A 21,482-nucleotide genomic window follows, 5' to 3' on the forward strand; every position below is an offset into this window, starting at 1 on the left:
TTTACTAATTAATTTATATTTAAACGAAAATTACATCAACATTTTTAAATCTGAATTAATAACACTCATAGCTACGTTATTTTATAAAAAAAAAAAAGTATTTAATATTTAATTTTGGTATATATATAGCTATAAAAAATGTAATATATAATTTATCTTTTAAAAAAATACATAAATACAAATAATTAATGAGATCATATAAAACAATAAATCTTAATTTGTGTCTAAAACTAATTTATTTATTTATACATTTTTTTTTTAAGTATTTGTTAATTTGATCAATATCTGTATGTCATATAGCAATATGATAATAAGCCATAATATTATGTAAAGAAAATAATAAACACAAAAATAAAACAAAACTATTATTTTGATATTTTTCTAAAACATATAGCCATTATTTTATATTTTTTATAATTTCAATATATTGAAGTTATATTTTTAAGAAAATAATTATTTTTATACTTCTCTCGTCATAAAGTATTATATAATTTGGGCTAAAGTATACTTTTATTATTAATATAATTTTATATATTAAGCTACAATGTATGTAATATCTAACGGATATCATAAATATTATAAAAAATAAATATAAAGTATCTTACGAATATATTTTCATATTTATGGTTTATTTACAATTAGAGATAAATATATAATATGTACTATAATTTACTATGTGAATAAATTTAATTTCTAAATATTAATATATATTAAATAAGGTTTACAGATAAACTAAAATATTTAGAAATGAATATTATACTGATAAAAAATTTTTTAGTTTTTTTTATTGTATAAAATAAGAAAAAATACAATTTTTTTTTATAAATTATTAAACGCTAGACTTACCTCATCAAATGATTTGCACGAAGTACGCACGTTATTCCCTAGACGAAATGGAATGTTATTTACTGAGCGCCCGTTGCACAGCAACAGCGGTCAGGCCCCCAGCATTGGGGCATAGAGATGCTGATCTTCAGCGTCGGCGCCAAGAATAATAATTTTCAATAACCACATACAGTCATTTAATTAATTGATACGTTTGACTTTATAAAAAGATATTTGAATATTTATCAAACAATAACACTAAATTAGCCTCATTTCCAGTCCTCTTCGTTTTAATTATTATTTTTTTTTTTTTTTTAATATATATTGTTAAGAATTTTTAAATAAGATTTTATACATAAAAATTACAAAATACAATTTTAAAAAAAATAGGTTTTAAAATTGTAATGTACTGTAGATTTAGTAATAAAACAAATGTCATTTTTTTATTTGTTCCAATGTTAAATAACAACTCGTTGATGGTATAACTAACATTTTATTTTACAAAATATAACAATTTTAGTTATGATATTAAATGTTTCCTTTGAATTGTATAATTTATAATTATGCATGATTGTTATTGTATGTATGTTTATATTTAATTATACATTTTAACATTGCAAAAACATTTAATAAGTATGTTAAAACAATGCACAAATATAAAAAATTATACATTTTTAAATAAGTAATGATATAAGGATATTTTAAATTATTACCCTTAGGTAGCTGTAAATAAATACATAGAAAAAATAGTTCATAGTTCATAACAATGAATACGTATATTAAATTTGTATGTATTGTATACACTGTACCATAAACTAAACAAACACATTTAAAACTATATTATAATATAAAATTCCAATAGAGGAAATATAGGAAGCAAAAACTATTGTATTTATAATGAGTTTATTTTTATCCTTATTTCAAAAAACACTGGTAAAATACAATTTCTCTGAGATTTGTACAAAATGTAACTACTTCAGGTAGGTAGTTCTTAAATAAAATAAAATGTGGTTGTCAAAAAATACATGTGACGATTGTTTGATATTACAAACAATACAAACTATCTAATAATGTATTCGATACCTACTCAAGGACTATACAATCGCCGATCCAAGGTGGAAGGGTAAGAGGCGATAGCCCCCTTCCCAATAGACTAATAAATTCTAGGGTTACTGTTAATTGTGTTAAAAAATTGAAATTTGAATAATAATATAAATATATTTATATTTTATCAGACTTTTACTAAAATTTTACCCAAGATGCCTCTGCTTCGAATATTTTCTGGATCCGCGTCTGGGACTATAAATATTAATTGTCTATATTTTTTATCACATTATTCACTTTATACACTTAAGATTCTGAGCATGGCGACAAATATATTAATTCTACAATGATGTATGTTTTTTATATTTCTGTATATAGTATATACACGTCATATACTCGTATTACACGATAAGTATTGAAAAAATGATTTAATTTTCGACTTTGAGGGTGGTTTCGGATAGCAAATTGGTTTTGGTTTGTACTTTGAACAAGAAAAAATAAAAAAATTAATTAATTTTTTTAAATTATCAACATTTTTTAAAGTAATCGGGAAAAACAAACAAAAAATTAAAGTAGGTACCTATAACTGGAATTTGTACATTAATACAATTTTTGACAAACTTGACTTTGTATTATTTTGGTGTAACTCCAGAAAAAATAAACGTAGATACTTGAGATTTGCAATAAATGTTTTATCATTTTCTATGTACGATAACATTATCAAAATGTTTCAACTATTTTTTAGCTATTTATAACTTTTAAGCATGAGAAATTTCGATTTAATTTATTGTTTTATTTTATAACTTTCGATAAAAAAAAATGTATAAATGAATAAAATATTTTAAAAATTAATATAAGGTTTCTAATAAATTTCTAAATTAAAAAATATTGTAAATTATAATATAATCACGATAATGTATACAGGCCCTGATTTATGCAAATGCAGGTGGAGCACTTGCACTTGGCCCCCAATTTCTGGGGGCCCACGGGCTCTGTAAATTGTAGGAAATTATTTTTTTTTAATTAATTCCACAAAAATGTATTTTCTAAAATGTAACCAACTGTCAATGTTCAGACTTAAGTATATTCTTATCATTAAATTAATAGTTGAGAATTTTGATTATTTTTGTCATTCCATACCCCAGTGCTAATAAGTTACCATCACAAAATATTAAAATAATAATAATAGAAAACTGTTTGAACACCAGAAATATTTGATACCTAATAACTAATTTAAACTCTTTTATGATAAAATAAATAGAAATTGGTCATTTTTTATTTAATTTTAATTATACAGAATTAATTGTTAAATTAATAAGTTATTTTCCATTTTTATAATTTTATGGAAGACTGAAATTAGTTTATTTTAATTTAAATTTATATAATAAAATCCTTAAGTATTTTTAATATTTTAACATAGTATAATTTTGTTATGTTATTTAATAAGTATTGACTTATCATTATCTTTAATTTGCAAAACCAAGTAACTAAATTGAGTAACTAAATTGTATTTATAATACATGAAATAATGTACAAATATTTTATGAGTTTTGAGATAGGTATTTTGATATTTAACACTTTTAACACATAAATATTTTTTTTTTATTATTAACATTTCCCCCCTTTCTTTGTATAATTTTTCAAGGACATTTTTTTGACTCGAGGGCCCCAAAAAAAATTGTACACTTGGCCCTAATTTTATTAAATCAGGCCCTGAATGTATATATACACAATTATTTTTTGTAGACATTTTAACGATGAATAACGATGCTAACTATTTTGTTACAAATCAAAAACATTATTCACAGGGATTTAAAACTTTTACGTCTATTATATTATTATGAATTTTACTATACGTAACGTCATTTTTGATTTATTTTTAAGATTTTATCTATTATATATAGGTATTGTTATTTATCTATATATGTAAAAAATAAACAATATATATTATAGTAGTTTTCATAGTAACTTAAAAGTATAGTAAGTTCATATTATACCTATATGCCATAAAGTCTATAACACCGATGTGTCCAATTTGCGGTCGCGAATAAAATTGAATGTTTAATTACCGTCCAAATTGCAGTGCGCATTTAGCGACTATTTAATCATCAACTATATCCACAATGATATTATTTTTCCAACCACACTCTGGTTAGCTTTAGATAATATCTGAAAAATGAATAATGCAAATGAAGCTTTCAATTCTAAATTCAAAACTGAAAACGAACACAAAATCTTAACATAATTCATTTTTAAAGTGTATAAAAAGTGCCTATTCAAATTAATACACATGCAAAAATAAATTCGGTAGACTTTAAAACTAAAATAAAATCCGACAATTTTAGTCAGAAATGAATAAACAATGAAATAAAAACAATATTTGAAAAAACACATTTATTCGCTGATATTCATAAAATATGTATCTATAGTAACTATCATAAATATATAAGCCAACTATAGAATTTTTTTTTGTTTTATTCCCGACAACAACTGCAACTCGGTAACAACCACCATAACGATATTTAAAATTTTTGACTAATCGGTAACTACATAAATATTTCTTGTCTAGCCCTTCGTTAATAATAATTTAGCAATATAGAGTACACCGTAAGGATAGACCGTTATAATTTAAAAACAGGGAATCTCAATTCTACCTACTATAACTAGTATAACTATAATATTCCAGTAAGTTTCAACTATGACTAGTTATTAGTTATAAACTTATAACTTTCTGTGGCACTATAATGAAATATGTTAGATTTGAATGCGATGATAAATAGTAATGGTAGGTGAACCAATAAAAAATTATTTTCTACTAAAGAGACGGGCGATCATTGTTTATATCTAAGAATAATTTTTATGTAAGATATTATATTTATATTATTATTAGTATTTTCAAAAATCGGTTAATTGATATTAATTATAAAATCTCGGAAATACCAAATGTTAATTAATAACTCAAATACTTTTAAAAAATACAAAATATTTTAAAAATTATAACACGCGTATAACATTTTAATTTTAATATGTAGTATAAAATATTTAAAATAAAGATAATACATAATATAATGTATTTCTGAAATACAACAAAAAAACAAAATCGATTTTTTCAAAAACTAGTATTACGTAAATATTCCCATTTTTCCACTTTATAAATTATAATTTTTATTAATTATTTTAATTATTCCAAAAAAGAACTAATACACAGTTTTTGACCACAAAAAGTACCAACTAGATCAAATTAAATAAATGTATTATGGAGGATTTGGACTATTCCTAAAAAAATTAATCGCCCCTCCCAAGATGAGGTTCCAGATACGTGCCTGCTCGAAACGTACAAATCCAAAAAATCGATAAGTTTTATCAGGTTAGTTGTAACAAGGTGGGTAATATAATGCGGCAACACATTACGGCATTACACATTTACACTATAAGTAACTTTACAATACACTTTGTAACATATTAATCCTACTTTTCGTTCAAAAATATAACTTTTACTAAATAAAGCTTTTAAATTTTATACGCCAATAAAAATGTTTTTATTTTTTTTTTAAATAAGTTTTTATAAAAGTTGCCAACAAATTTAAAAATTAAGGTCAGAAAAGCCATATTACAATATATATTATTAATAAAATTAATAAGAATATATTGTACATAACTAATACATCTTATTTTTTGCTTTACTTGGAATCTTAAACAATAAAAATGGATTAAATTTTCAAACCAAGTAGGACACTGTAGTCGGGTTATCTACAGGAGGTTGTAATATCATTTCTAATTTTAAAAACTTTTGTTGATAATTAAAAATATTGTAGTAAGTTTTACTCTAAATTTTATAAATTATAATAAGATTATTTCAAGATTTATTAATAAACTTATTTTCAAGACATTTGAATAACTACACGAGGTCTAGGAGGTCTACAATGAATATTTTTATTGAATCAATAATATTTTAACAGGAAAACAGGATTAATTATTTAGGTACAAAATATTAATTAAATAAAAAAAATAAAGAGTAGAATTGTGAAGTAGTGTTGTTGGGGCATTCCCTTCGATCAAGCGGTCCACCTTTTACAAATATCTATATTACTTATTATATAAATTAATACAGATTAGACATATTCTTGTTTGTTCTTAATAAAATTAAAACATATATACAGGGTGATTATTTTATCATGAACTACTCATATATCATCTGAAAAATTATCATTTAAATTGGTTTAAAGTTTAAACCTATATTTTTTCGGAATTTTGAAAAATAAAAACAGAAGGACAGAATTAAATCTATGAAGAAAAAAATCAACTAGACCCCAAAATATCTTATAACAATTAACAGAACCAAGGCAAAGGAATAAATACAGAGAAATGACTAGATATCCGATAGTCAACAGTAAGTGATACTGTTGACTTTTGAACTATAATAATCCAGTTTCAGTTAAAAAATAAAATCCAATATGCGTCTAACGTAACAAACATTATTGTTATGATAGAAATAGGTATATCAGAAAATAAAATTCTTTATAATTTTTATTTTTATTTAATAATGCGTGATAAACCGATAAGTAGATAATCAATCTACATTAATAGATAATAAATAATTAATTCTACATTACATATTAACTATTTACAAAAAAAAAAGAGCTAGAAATCGATTTATGTAAGAAAGTAAATATCAATTTACCAGAAGTTCCATAGATGACGCGAAAACATGATTTTCATTACTTTTAAGTAATTTTACTTTACTAGTGTCAAATATATGAGTTTGACCTATATTTGTATTGTTGTGTTCAATCTAAATACCCGTCATTCATTGTTGGACTGAAATTATGGTTCCAAGTTACATAGATGATTTTTCCAAAACAGTGACAATTGAATTTCACCGTTCTTTAGACACTCGATTTCATAAAGGTTTAATCACGAAGGATGTTTTTTTTTGCTTTGTACATAATCTCTATGGGCAATGTATTGTTGCAATTTATAGATGATCCTCCATCAACCGTGTCAATGACAATATTATAATGAGTGGCTTAACAGATTTTGTCAGTTTAACGTGGTAAATATAGTACAAGTTTTGTAATGACAATACAAAATTAATAATAATCATAAATGTCAATAAATCAATTTAATTAAAAATTATTTATAAAATAAATAGTTGGATGTTAATTAATCTTATAATCCGTATATCTAACACAATTCAATGTAATGTATATTCTCTTAAAAAAAATATTATATTTATTGATGAAACTATAAATGTTATAAACTTTTCAGTTATATAAACAGTGAAACCTCTATATAGTGGACATTTTATGAAGAATTACAAAATATCTATATTATAGGGAGGTTTATTAGAATATGATTTATTTTAATTTTAATTTATTGCTTATTATTGTATATTATTGTGTATATATATATGTGTGTATTTATGTATTAAAAAATGGGTATATAAATGTTAAATATTTATGTATACAATTAACAAAAACTATTAATTTTTTTTTTCTGTAGTTTATTTCTGTTCTTTGCAATGGACTTGCAAATTGGCTACCATTTATAATTCGATCTTATCGTCTTTATTTTTAAATTATTTATTGTTTTCCAAACTTCTTCAAAAGTTGGGTTGTATAATATAAACTCATATTATTCATCTTCTGTTTCGAGTTCAGTTTTTTCTTTGCTCAAATTGTCTATAGTACAATTGACTATATCTGATATTATTAGGTAATGTATTGTCTTCTGTAAGGATATTGTCATCTATAGAAATATAGTCTTCAATTTTAACAGTATACAGTACAAGTTTTGAGTTAAATTTGCATTATTTTCGTGTTCCGTTACGTATTTTGTAGTATCGGATGAAAAAAAATCCATTTTTTAAAACAGTTTTTGACCATCTTTAGTTTAATATTTTTTAATACGGATTTTATCCAAAAATTCATATTTAAAACGTTAAGCTATTTTTTCTCTACACCTTGATCCTAACTATGGATAAAATATGACGAAGTAATAATTGTTAGCGATAATAATTCCAATTATGTAATGACCGTTAAACGTTACCGACTACAAACTAGGTGATAAACTATTTGAGAAATTGGATCTTCTATAATAGGAAAAAATTACTTTATCGTCTATTATAATATAATATTAATTTATGTTGTTTAAAAATAATGAATAAATGAAAAAACTATAGTAAATAATAAAATAATGTACCTATAGGTATGTATAATTAAAAAGTGAACTCAAAAATAAATAACTTACAACGCGAATGCCGCTAATTAATTAATGGTTATACATAAATATTTTTTTTTTATTTAACCAGTATTGCTATTTCTATAAAATATAAATATATATATACAAAAAAACATTGATGATTAAATAATAGTTTTTATTTTATTTAAAACTAAAAAAAAAACTCGTTCATTTACCAAATGAACGAATTCCTTTTTTTTTAAGGAACAAGGAATGGAACGAATTCATTTTTATAAGAAACTTGCCAAACACTAACTCTAAGGTATATACACATTATCATTGTCTAGCTAATCGCTCCGGATAGATTTAAAAAACAATAATAAATAAGAGAAACTTCAAAATAGCTGTAACTCAGGTCTATACTAGATACTTTTATGATGCTTTTAAATTAGGTATCAAAAAACCATTAAAGAAATACATAAACATATACGTACATATATTTAAACCTAGATAATTATAATAATTTTATTCTTCTCTCAGTTTTACTAAAAGAATTTAGAATATCTTCAACGTCAACAACAATATCTATTTCGTTATTAAGTATACCCAAATTACTAAATCGATTTTGAGCCATAGTAGATCTTTTCATATTAAAAATTGAGTACACTTTTGAATCGTTCATTGTATATTATCAACAGACAACAATTCATGTGGTCAATGTGGAGAATGTACAATGAATTTATTATAAAAATCGATCACAGAAAATAACGAACTTTATAATTAAACAAAATAACATTTAAACACGGACACAAGGTTAAGAAAAATATTAAATATATAAATTATATTATATAATTCAAATCGTGTATTGAAACTGACTCAGCATAAAAATATATTCTCCAGAGTTGGAATGAACATCAAATGCATGGAAGAATATTGAACGAACTACGAGTCATAAATAGTATTTTGTGACATTGTGATGCCGGTTGGACGTGTGGTCTATTCCACGATTTCTACTGAAATTTACCGATCGATTGTCATTTGTCGTCAATACTGCACATTTCCCACCGACTACCCGTAATTAGCTTGATTACGTGATTATCGACGCACTAATCGAATCATTCATGTTCAATTGCACGAAAAGTGATTATTCTTTCCAATGTATTATGTAGTTAAATCATTAGTTTTTGGGGGGCTATAGCAATTGTAGGGGGGCTAAGCCCCCCTCTATTTGCGCCTATGAATACATAGTGTATACGGCGGTATACCTAAGTACAATATACATCGTGGGAGATTAAATAAAAGTAGGTAGATACTAAATAGCGTATTTTTCAATATAGAATGTTTTACCCGCGTACCTACTTACTTGATATGTTTTATGTTTAAAATATCACGGTTTCTGTAATTTTACATCGATTATATAAAAAAAGATTTGCAAGTAGGTAGATACAGTTCTGCTATACATTAGGTGCCGAGAGGGTCACTCAATTTAATTTAAATTCTATATCATTACACACAAAAATAATTCAAAGTGGAGACGGTTTGTATATTTTTTAGTTCCTGTAAGAACTATTTTTGAGGAACATTGTATTAAATGAACATACCTTAGCTATACACATTAAAGATTTTATACATTTCTTACCACAAAACACTTATAGTCTGTAATTCTTCGTGATTTTGATGAATTTTGTAACAATCTGAACTTCAAATGCTTATAAAAAATTAATATGACTGCGGTAATTTTTTTTTTTTATAGTTAGATCGAAAACTTATAGAACCTTAAATTGAATTTTCAAATTTCAGATGTAAAAAACATAATCTTTAATAAATGAATTTCTAACTACAAAATAATTTATGAAATTTTGAGATTTTTTCAAAGTTTTAACTTTAAGTAGTTATAAAAAAATATTGTGATGTTAAATGTTCAATATTTTTATCTAGTGCTTGTTAAAAGCATTAAAAAAACATTTTTTTTTTGATTGAGAAGATTAAAAAATTATGTGAGAAATTGTATGTTAAATCGCCAATTTGTCAATTCATCATGTGTTTTTATAGAGAAAAAAATTTCCCAAAGTTTAGACCATGATGAATTATATCAAAAACCAGTTTAACAGCTTATATATATAGAACTATACAATCCATAATAAATTATCTAAAGATTTAGAAACGTTCTTCTCAAGAATATATTTTAGACTTTAGTTAGTGAACTATGGTTTACTGAATTAAGAACACAAAAATCAAAACTATATATTTAATTGACTTGTTTTTTAAATATATATTTAACTATAAAACAACAAAAAAAATTCCTAAAATCACAGTCGTTTAATAATTGGAATAATTTTTAGAAACACTGAAATTTATATTTTAATTAAATGTATTACCAATATTATTATTTTATTTTTATAAACTTTTTTATTTTAGTAATTATGATTTAGTTGAGTTTGACACATATAAGTGCATTCTATAAATGATAATATAATATAATGAATAGTTATAATTAATAACAGTACAAAATAAAATAAAAACTATAAAATATTATATGCCATTAAAACTCAATGGTAAACAAAGATTATAAAATGTATCTTTTTTCCAAAATGACGCTTCCTTCCAACAAACTCCTTTACCTTGAATACTCTTGATGCTGTCAGAACCTGTATAGTGAGGATCCAAAACCAAAAATTTAACTGCACCCAGTTCTTCATTGATGTCTACTCCTAAAATAGTGTGAGCAAGTACTCCACCGCCTAAAACATTAATCAAAATTATATTCTGAAATTATACCACTATTGCTTCTATTACCTATCATCACAGGAGTGCCATGTCTATCAAAATGTTCAGACAGTTCAAGACACACTGAATTTAATGTATCTCCTTGTCGCAAAGACATTATTCGACATGTGACATCTAAATGTGCATTTAATACAAAAGAAACTTCCATTGAACCAATCCAGTCGCTAGAACCAACAAATGATTTACTTTTGTCACCCATATCAACTAAAATTTGCTGTATTTCACGTATGGAAGGGACTGATTTATTAGTCCATCCTTGCCACCTATTATAACATGAGAAATAATAATAGTTGAATTTAGTTTGTCAAACATTACATTTAAAAAACTCTTTTATAGAGTAGGAAAGACATTTTAAAAATTATGTATTATTATAGATAAAACTTTGATCACTGATATTAAATATAAATATAAATATATAACATTCTTATATAGCATTACAATTAGATAGGTTAGGTATATGGATTTAAAATACATACTTAAACCAAGAATATAATGTCTGTAAAGATCTGTATGCACAACCCCACTGATGATCATTAAAACCACCTTGACCATAGTGGTAAAATGTATATGTACCCTGAATTAATGATATTTTTCCATTTTTTACTAAAAAAATAAAATGTATTAACCAATAAATATAATAACAGTGAAGATGATAGAAAACAATTTAATATTATAAAATGCATTTATTTAACTTTAATAAAAAAATAATAATTTAACAAGATAACTACAATATTTAAAATCATATTTTTTAACAAAACTAATCAATTTTTTAGTAGATTTCACTAATAAAATTATGTTATTGTTTTAAATTGCCCTTAAAATCTCAAACACATATTTCAATATCTATTCTCACATTAAACTCATTTATATTTTATGAAACATCAATGATATTAGATTACATTTTAATTGATTTTTTTTTTTGTTATTTCTTCAGTTATTGTTGCTTCAATTTCATATTTATTTTACCTTTTATTTATTTCTATTCATATTCATGTCACATTCCCTCAATAAAACATTATCCATTCTTCTGAGCAGTTCTTGTAACTCTTCCTCTCTTCCCAAGCTTAATGTCATGTTGCTGCCTAAACGTACATAGTTTGCAAATAATAGATAGGTACCTAACACCTTAAACCATATGATAATAATATATTTTTATTCTATTACTTACTTCCTGAAGGAGACAGACCTTCGTGTACATTTGTCAAAAGTCCATCGTCATTTAAAGCTGGCTTAGCGTCAAATTGATAAGCATTTGATATACGAAACAATGGTCTATCCATGGACAAATGAAAAGCATTATGTAATTTTTTTCTTAAATTACCTATCAAAACAAAAATAATTAACCATCATTAATTTAAGAACATTAAATTGGCTTTACACCATAATATATTACAAGGTAATTCATAAAAGCATTAGTATCATTATTTAATTTTAAAATTCATACAACATCAAGTAAATTTTAAAATCATTTTATGTAAGCAACCAATGACTATAATAAGTCACAATAAAACTTAAGTTAATTTATTTAAAAAAATATTGAAGCTAACAATACTTTAGTTTACTGTAGTCTAATTCTATAATTCAAAATAATAAAACATAATAATAGTAAATTTGTGGTCAGACAAAAATTGGTTAATGCAGAAATGCACTCTTTTCATATTCCTTTATATTTTGTACAATAAACTATTATATAAAATATCATTAATAATAAAATAATAATGAATCACTCATAATAACATATGATCTTAGTGATTTAAATGTATTATTAAAATACATACTATACGAATCTATCTGATTGTGTGAACAAACAATTGTTACAAAATGGCATAATTTATCAGGCAAGAAATGATGAACAGCAGGCAAATCTTTGGGATTTGAAACCAAAAATGATTGAATTGATTGTACATTCTTAACTATACTACCATTAATCAAATTGTATGCCTGTGTATATGTGGCTTTTTTAGGAACCACACATAAAGCGTCTAGCTGGCAACAAACAAGTTCTTCATCAAAAGGTTCTAAAAAACAACAACTCATATTTAATCCACAATTGTCCATTGATTTTAAATATGTTTAATTTAAACTTTACCATTTGTTTGATGAATTATAGGGAAATCAGATACATCTGTATTTTCGGTTGATACATTTGATAAATTTTGATACACAGATATATTTAAAACTTCATAATCCAATTTATTTGTTTTTACTTTTATTCCATCAATAGTTTTATTTTCTTCCAATTTTCCAAAATACTGTTTATTTTCTTTGATATAAAAAAGAGGTTTTAAACCAATCTAAAACAAATAGAACAATTTGAACTTATAAAGTTATAATTATTATGTACATTAAAATTAGTTAGGTACTAAGAGTTAAATTCTAAATTCAAAATTAATAAAATATCAAAAAAACACAGGTTGTAATTTATACTATTTTGACTACTATAGTTACTCTTCCTGATATAAATATAATAATTTAAAAACTAATTTTATTATTTATATTAATTGTAATTTAAAACACTTTCTCAAAACACATTCTATTACCACTTAATGTTATCACTTATCAAAATGATAGGTATTAGATATTTAGTTTTATTATTGATTATTCAGTTAATTTATTATTAAAGTAATCTTAGTATTTATAAACATACTTTTTTTTCTAATAAACTTGCAGTATATAAAGTGTCACAATCGTTAATTTTTCTGTCAAGTTCCAATTTCATACAAGTTCTAAAATACAACAAATTATTGCTTAATTCCTCTTTTGTTTGAACTTGAAACTCAAGTTTTTCAGATTGGATAGCATCATCAATTTTTTTCAATTCCCAAAGATTTATTTGTGAACCAACTATTTTCAAATAAAGTGAATAATTTTCATTAAATTGATCCTAAAATGAGATGAAATACTTTATAATTAACAATAGCTTATAATAGGTATTAATTAAAAATATATGTATGTACATTATCCAAATACTCCTGGACATTTTCAATTAGATCAGCATTTCCAGCCAAACCACAGGTATTCAAATTGTAAGGACAATTATCATCTACATTGAAAGATGAATCCACAAAACCAATTATATAGGTTTTCAACACATTTTCCACATCAATGTTAACCCCTAGTAGAACAAATGCGTTGATTTTTGATAAACCGTTTTTCTCTAGGCCCTACATAAAATTTAAAATGTTTTTGGTTAGGTTCACAATTTTCAAATTAATAAAACAATTTCTGTATTTTAATAATTTAATTTTCAACTTCATACTTGGTGTATAATATTAAAAAGTAAACATTACCTGCAATACGTCTTTACAAATGACTACTTCACGACGGATCACATCCATTCTGTGTACGCAAAGATGAACAAAATTCCAAATATTCAACGACTACCTAATATGAACTCTCACTAAACACGTAACACGTCATCTTGGTACTTGATTATCGGGTGAATGTAAACTATTCTATTCTACTAATAAGTCTAATATTATCTATTGACAAAATCGAACACCGCAAGAAATGTTATCACACAAAAATGTTAGTTATCACATTTATATCTACAGAAAATCGAAGTCGTAAAAATCGGCAAATTAATACCCAAGAATGATATTTTCTAAGAACCATATTTTTCATAACATATTAACATGACTTATGAGTACAATACAAGGGCGCACCCAAGGAGGTGGCTAACGGGTTTTAGCCCCCCCCCCCCCAAATAGCTAGCCCCGAACATTTTGATAATTTGATTAGGTACATTGACTTTAAATTATTATATAAAAAAATTATCAACTAACAAAATTGAAACAATAGGTATAACATAATATTATATATTTATATCTGTCATTCCGGGCCCCGGGAGAGACCTCTGTTTATATTATTATAAATACTATTAATATTTAAAAATGATTTGAATTTAGCCCCTCCAAAAAAAATATCCTGGATTCGCCCCTGGTACAATATTGAATATACTAATGTATTATTCAACAAGTTACATTGTCACAAGAATACTTTTTTATGGAATTACTTTTAGAACCATAGGGCCCATGACCTAAGCTATCTAGATTAATGTTGCTCAACTCCAGAGTAATTACTCTATGACTCAACCTAGTAGTATGGTAACAAACTATTAAAATAGGTACTTAATTCTTTGTGACACTGACACAGTAAATTAGTAAAAATATATGAATATTGCAGGTGATGTAAAATTAAAAATAATAATAAATTTGGATAGCAGTTAAATTATTTTTCATCATCATAAAAATTAATGATTGTATCAAATAACTGTTGATTTTTGTAAATCGAGCCAAAAATGTTTGTATATTTTGTCGTTTATTATAAGTACTTTGTGACAAATTTGAACTTCACCGGCAACACACTGATTGAATAACACTGATCTAGATAATTAATTTTTCATTATACATAGGTACTAATACTTCTACCCGTGAAAACGTCGGGAAGTGCCACCGATAAAAAAAAAATTGGATAAAAAGTCCGGATTCAGTTTTTATAATCGGACAAAAAGTCCGTTGAAACATCAACAATTTTCTTTTTGTAATAATGTTGAAAATTATTATTAATTTTTTTCCAAGGTTCGGCGAATTGAGGCGACGAGCCACGAGTGGGGCGTGACGACGCGTCGCCACGCAACAGTCGGTCTCACTACCGTACCGCGCCATTAGATGTTACATATCGATATTCTATATAATATAATTAATATTTATTTTAAAAATTTAATAATGTTTGTATACATTATATTATATCATACACATTAATTCGGCTCAGTTCGCCGAAGCTTGACGATTCCCTCTCTCTGTTACGTATAAATATATTGTATAATATATTTTCTATTAAAATATGATTGACGATGACAGTGAAAATATAACGAAAATATTGGAACGAGACCCGTCGCCAGAAATAAGAATTAAATTTCAAGATTCCACCAAATACACCGTCTGGCTGATACTATTGCCTGTTCCCTAGAAAAGAAACTATACACTTCAGCTGTATTTCTGGACATCTCACAAGCCTTCGACAAAGTCTGGCAACCTGGTCTTCTTTTCAAATTAAAATCCTTCCTACCCCCGTCATATTATCTATTCTTTAAATCATACTTAAGTGAGTGACACTTCATTGTGAGATCAGGAACAGATCACTCCAGTATCTCTCCAATATTAGCCGGCGTTCCTCAAGGCGCAGTAGCATCTCCAACACTATTTAACTTATACTCGGCAGATCAGCACACCAATCCGAATATTCAAATTGCCGAATATGCCGACGACAAAGTTATATTCTCCTATCACACCGACCCGGGTTTAGTCTCAACCTCTCTCCAAAACCACCTAAATGACCTATCATACTGGTATTTATATCACTGGCGTGTCAAAATAAACGAAAGTAAATCTGTACACACTACATTTGCTCTCTGCCACAGCCAACCACCCCCAGTGCAAATAAACAACAAGCCTATACCAAACTCCGATATAGCTAAATATCTAGGTCTAATTTTTGATAAACGTCTAATGTGGGCTAAACATATTCATGCAACAAAAATAAAACTAAACAAACGACTCTACGCTCTCAAACCCATCCTTGGTAAATTCTCAAAACTATCCCTCCGAACTAAAATTCACATATATAATCTTCTCCTTAAACCAATATGGTTATATGGTATACAGGTCTGGGGCACTGCCAAAAAATCGAACATTCAAAAAATTCAAGTGTTTCAATCCAAAATCCTCAGACTTATAACTAATTGTCCTCCTTATATCTCTAATCACACCCTTCACACAGATCTCCATATTCCTAAAGTCACTGAAACAGCCAAATTATTTTACTCCAAATTCAGAAACCGCCTTCAAAACCACACAAACCCTCATGTTAAGAAGTTACTGTCCATCTCCATCCCTGGGAATCCCCCTAGAAGACTCAAGCGACAATGGCCTCGAGATCTTATAAATTAAAAAAAAATTAAAAAAAAAAAAAAAATCAAATAATAAAATCATAAATAAATTGTAAATTCACGCCGAAGTGCCTTCGCTGGTTGGTTCTTCCCTCAAGATATTCAAGCTCATAAACTAAATTAAATATAACCATCACTTATGCTTATTGTACTTTTTTTTTTGTACAGATTGTATAATTTTCTAGATTAAAAAGAAAAAAAAAATTTCAAGATAACCAAAATGCAGGTCGAAGTGTTATGGAGTGCTTTTGATGTATATCCCGATACACAATTCACTGATTCGAGTCAAAGGTTAGTTTTTTTATAGTGAGGCGAATTATGTATACCCCTCCCCCCTATCATAACAAAAATTAAACAGTACGAATGGAATTTAAAAATATAAAAATATTCATATGATAAAATTTTAATTATATATAATATATAGTGAGTAGTAACATATACATATGTATTACAAAAATAACAATTGATTGTTTATTTTTTTTGTTGAACGTGCCGCAGTGCTCGTAGCGACTGTAACCTAACGGGCTGACAAGTGACTATAATAGTAAATCTATTTTCAGTACGTAGAGACGATGAAAAACGAACATGCGTAACTCTACTAAATTAACCAGTCGCGTACATACGCATGTGTGTGTAATTTTTGTAAACGAGTACAAAATCAGAGGCGACGTAAAGCGGTGCCTCTCTGACGTCATTGGAAATACGCTGAAATACTGGCGTTCGTCAACGAAATGTGATAAGTGGTATTCGACAGGTGCTTTTGGTGGTGCTATAGATAGTAACCTAACTCAATGATCTAAATGGACGCTTGTTATTATTGAAGCAGTTATAATAACAATTTGATTAGTAGTCATTATTAAGGCCAGTTTATAAATGTAATTTGTGAAAAAATGGAATTATATAAATTAATATATTGTTAGAAAAATCTAACACGTGGACAATCGCGTAAAATAAAACGATGTGCGTCTGTGTTTGTGTATATGTGTTGAAAAAATACTTTTGTTTAATAATTCGGTACTTTCCTGTTATATGAGAGACTACGGCTATTTTCGCAACTACCTCCCAAGACTACATCCGTTATATAAGACTACCGCGGTTGTTTTGTGAAACACCACAATCCTGTTATCTAAGACTACCAAAATTTGCACACTTTCCTAATATCACAGATTACCTTAGTTTTATTTAGTATTTATATTTGTATAGTGCAATGCACCTGCATATTTAATTCTTTAATATTTTTTTAATCAGTAGGTATTGTTAGGATGAATATATTCGAATTATATATATAAAAAAAGGATTTAAATACCCAGTAATCATTTGAAATGTATTACACAACACACGCTACATATGTGGCGTACGGTCACTAAAAACAATAAAATAATAATTATAATAAATACAAAAATAATAGTGGTAAAAAATGGTAAATCCACAAATAAAATAATAAATAATGATAGCGACATTTACGAATTATATATATAAAAAAAAATGTAATAATATTAGTATCGTATAATCATTTTAGATGTTTCTACATCAAAAAATTTTTGTATCATAAATGGTTCTCTATTTTGAATATCGCTGTGTTACAATGGCAGTAACATAAATTTTAAATTACCCTGTATAAGTATATAATAATTAATAATATAATAGATAATATAACAATTGTGAATTGCTACGCTAGAACGCCGTGCATGGATATCGTACAGCTAATTGTGGTAGTCGCGATAAAGGAGGTAGTCTTGAGTAGTAGTCACGAAAATAGTAATCTCGTATAACAGGAAAGTATCATTTTGGTAGTCTTAAATAACAGGATTGTGATGTTCTCAAAAATCGTGGTAGTCTCGTATAACAGGAAAGTATATATATATATTATATCATTCTATATCGATGTATTAAATATTATATTATATTATATATGTATATGTATATATATATATAACAGTGCTCTTAATAAAAAAGATCGGCAACAATAATACTGGGAATAGCACCGAGAAGAACTAAAACAACGTGAAGCAGAAAGAAGAAAAAATAAACAAAATGTACTTTTTCAACCTACGACAAGCTGTTCAGATTTTAATAGTACAGAACAAGCACCGCATAACGAACATTTCAATGAAAAGTAATATTTTATAACTAACTTCATTGCTCTGATAATATACTGATTTTTATTCAATTATCAAATTTTCAGTGTAGACATGAAGAGTGCTCATAAAAAAGAGCATCAACGAAAATATAGGGAATTGCACAGAGAACAACTTAAACAACGTGAAGCAGAAAAAAGAAAATGTCAAAAAAAGGTTCAGCAAAGAGAATATGATTTAGAGGAAGCAGAAAGAATGGAGAGTCAGTAATATGTACAGACGATTGCAAGTAATTCGAATTCAGATAATGTACAACAAAATTTAATCAGCGATCTGCATCAAGGCAACACACAACATTTGGAAATAACACAAAATAGCAATAGATAATATTCATTGGAGTTGTTGCATTATTACATTTGTATATTTTTGTATGTCTTTGTAAATCTTTTAAGTACTTTATACAGAAATAAAAAACAAAATAGTCTTATGACATTAATTTAGAAGTTATTTCATTGTCATCTTATTCACCATCTATTTTCAACATTATTACAAAATGAAAATTTTTGATGTTTTACATCTATCAGGCGTCCCGCGACGGCTCGATTTTTTTTTTCTATATTGGTTCTTATTTTCATTTAATATTTATAATTATACAATTTATTATTAATTTTAATAGATACGTAGATACATGTATTTAAAAATATTAACATAAATATTTTGTATTTTCGGACTTTTTGTCCGACACTAAAAATATGCTCGGACTTTTCGTCCACAATTAATACTATCCCACTCCCTTGGCACTACGGGAAGAACGACAATCACGGCAGATTAAGAACGAAGATCCAAGGCGGCAGACTCCGGTCGGTCCACCAAGACGACGATCAACTTATTATGTACTTTATTATGTAATATACTTTTTTTACTATAGCAGGGGATTGTCCTCGTCATCCCCTTTGAAACAACTCTGAAATAACTATTTTTTCCATAAAGGATGGCGGAGGCAATGCGAAAGCAGTCCCCGCGACGTCGTCGATTCAAACGTGGAAAAAAAAAGGTTCTAATACCTTCTAAACTTTAGGAGTCTAGGCCTTAGTGGCTTAGTCTGAAGTAAATCTTAAATTCAAATCGAATCTATGAAGTCTAAGATACCTACTAATTTTTAGACAATCGCATGAATTGAATAATTAAGTACTAAATAGTAAATGACCAAGTATAGCCCTACCGGATCTAATCAGGTTAGTAATTTTGATCTATCAACTTGTATTCTAAACCCAACATTGAACTATTAGAGAAATTAGAATTGGGTATAATTTTTAAAATGAAGTATTAAATTTGATTTTTTTTTTTCCAGTATACAACTTATAACTGTAAACTTATAAAATAAAATTTAATTATAATTTGAGTTTAGGCCAATTAAGTTATGTACTTTAATCATCAGTAAATAAAGTATACACCTTACTTAATCTCTGCAGTCCAATGCATATTATAGTAACAAAGTTTAACAAAATTGATATGAATTTATTTATAAATTATTTTATACTTACCTACATCAACAAAATAAATAAATCAGAATCTACAATTCTATTTTTGAATAGACTAGTAAGTACCGACTCCACAAAAGTACATACAAAATAATAACACTTATAAGGAGGTTCCGAAGAATATTTAGATATTTTTGTATTGTTGTTATTTTCAAATTTTCAATAAAAACCAATGTTAAGATACTTTTAACACAGTATTAAAATTATAAAATATTTCAAAAGGTATTTATAAACGTTTCTTAAGAAAAAAATTAGAAAAGTAAGACGATCACTGTTCAATCCTATGACTTTTCATTTAAAAAAAAAGTAATTTAAGTTTATAAATTAATAATTTATAAAATAATTAAATATATATTAAATAATAATTAATCTAGTATAATTAAGATTAAATTTGTTTCTATTAAAATCTATGGCAATAAATAATAACTTATCAATTATTTAGGATTACATTTTATCAAATCTTATATAGGTACATAATAAAAAAACAAATCACTAAGTATCTAATTTGTCTTTTCTCAATATTATAAGCTTTTAATTAACACTGAAATTTAATTTCATAAATTATAATAAATAATAATATATTATTCATGATTTCAGTTGCATCTGTGTATATTAAAATTGTAATACCTACAGAAAATATTGGTATTTTTCTTTATCGTTATTACTATTTTTTATTTATATGTCATCTATAAATTACAATACACTAATAGAAATACATATTAAATAAATATTTAATTAATACTTACCATTATTTTAATATTCAAAATTCAAAATTACACTTCCATTAGGTATTTTTATACAATTTCTAGGACCTATACAAAGACTGAGTAAATAAAAACCAATTTTATAGACAACAGTACTTAATATGTAAAATGTTATGAAAAATAAGTTTATTTTATTATGAATTAGAAAATACAAAATTCTTTGTAAATGCTTGTTTTAGTAAAAGCTGTTAGAAATATAGGTGTACAGAATAATTCTAGTAAGAATCTCTTCCTCAATTTTTTTTTATAGTTTACAATTTATACAAAAATTATATGTTTAATATTTTAGATTTTATGTGGAGAGAATATTGAT

The 21,482-nt window shown here is 25.9% G+C and overlaps 3 protein-coding genes across 5 annotated transcripts in view; 1 reads left to right on the forward strand and 2 right to left on the reverse strand.

Annotated features, from left to right (window-relative positions):
• The window catches only part of LOC113552234 (G-protein coupled receptor GRL101-like), a 66,051-nt gene extending 65,166 nt beyond the window's left edge, over window positions 1-885 (reverse strand). For all 3 annotated transcript variants that reach the window (XM_026954993.1, XM_026954991.1, XM_026954994.1), the window contains exon 1: window positions 847-885. The gene's annotated coding sequence lies outside the window, so the exon portion shown is untranslated. The remainder of the gene's footprint in view (window positions 1-846) is intronic.
• Window positions 886-10,490: 9,605 nt separating this feature from the next.
• LOC113553283 (ufm1-specific protease 2-like) lies at window positions 10,491-14,418 on the reverse strand. Its single transcript, XM_026956537.1, has 9 exons — window positions 14,127-14,418; window positions 13,794-14,000; window positions 13,484-13,720; window positions 12,926-13,130; window positions 12,615-12,854; window positions 12,005-12,157; window positions 11,313-11,439; window positions 10,846-11,099; window positions 10,491-10,790 (listed from the first exon to the last, which is right to left on the reverse strand). Exons 1-9 carry the CDS (start codon window positions 14,172-14,174, stop codon window positions 10,582-10,584), a joined length of 1,680 nt encoding a protein of 559 aa, XP_026812338.1. The 5' UTR covers window positions 14,175-14,418; the 3' UTR covers window positions 10,491-10,581.
• A 2,588-nt stretch (window positions 14,419-17,006) lies between these two features.
• LOC113555113 lies at window positions 17,007-19,188 on the forward strand. The gene is given in 3 exon segments (XM_026959448.1): window positions 17,007-17,077; window positions 18,726-18,902; window positions 18,972-19,188. Coding segments are annotated over 3 exon segments (411 nt in total). The 3' UTR covers window positions 19,135-19,188.
• The last annotated feature ends 2,294 nt before the right edge of the window (window positions 19,189-21,482 follow it).

The sequence above is a fragment of the Rhopalosiphum maidis genome, chromosome 2, assembly GCF_003676215.2.
Source record: "Rhopalosiphum maidis isolate BTI-1 chromosome 2, ASM367621v3, whole genome shotgun sequence".
In the NCBI taxonomy this organism is placed as follows: Eukaryota; Metazoa; Arthropoda; class Insecta; order Hemiptera; family Aphididae; genus Rhopalosiphum; species Rhopalosiphum maidis.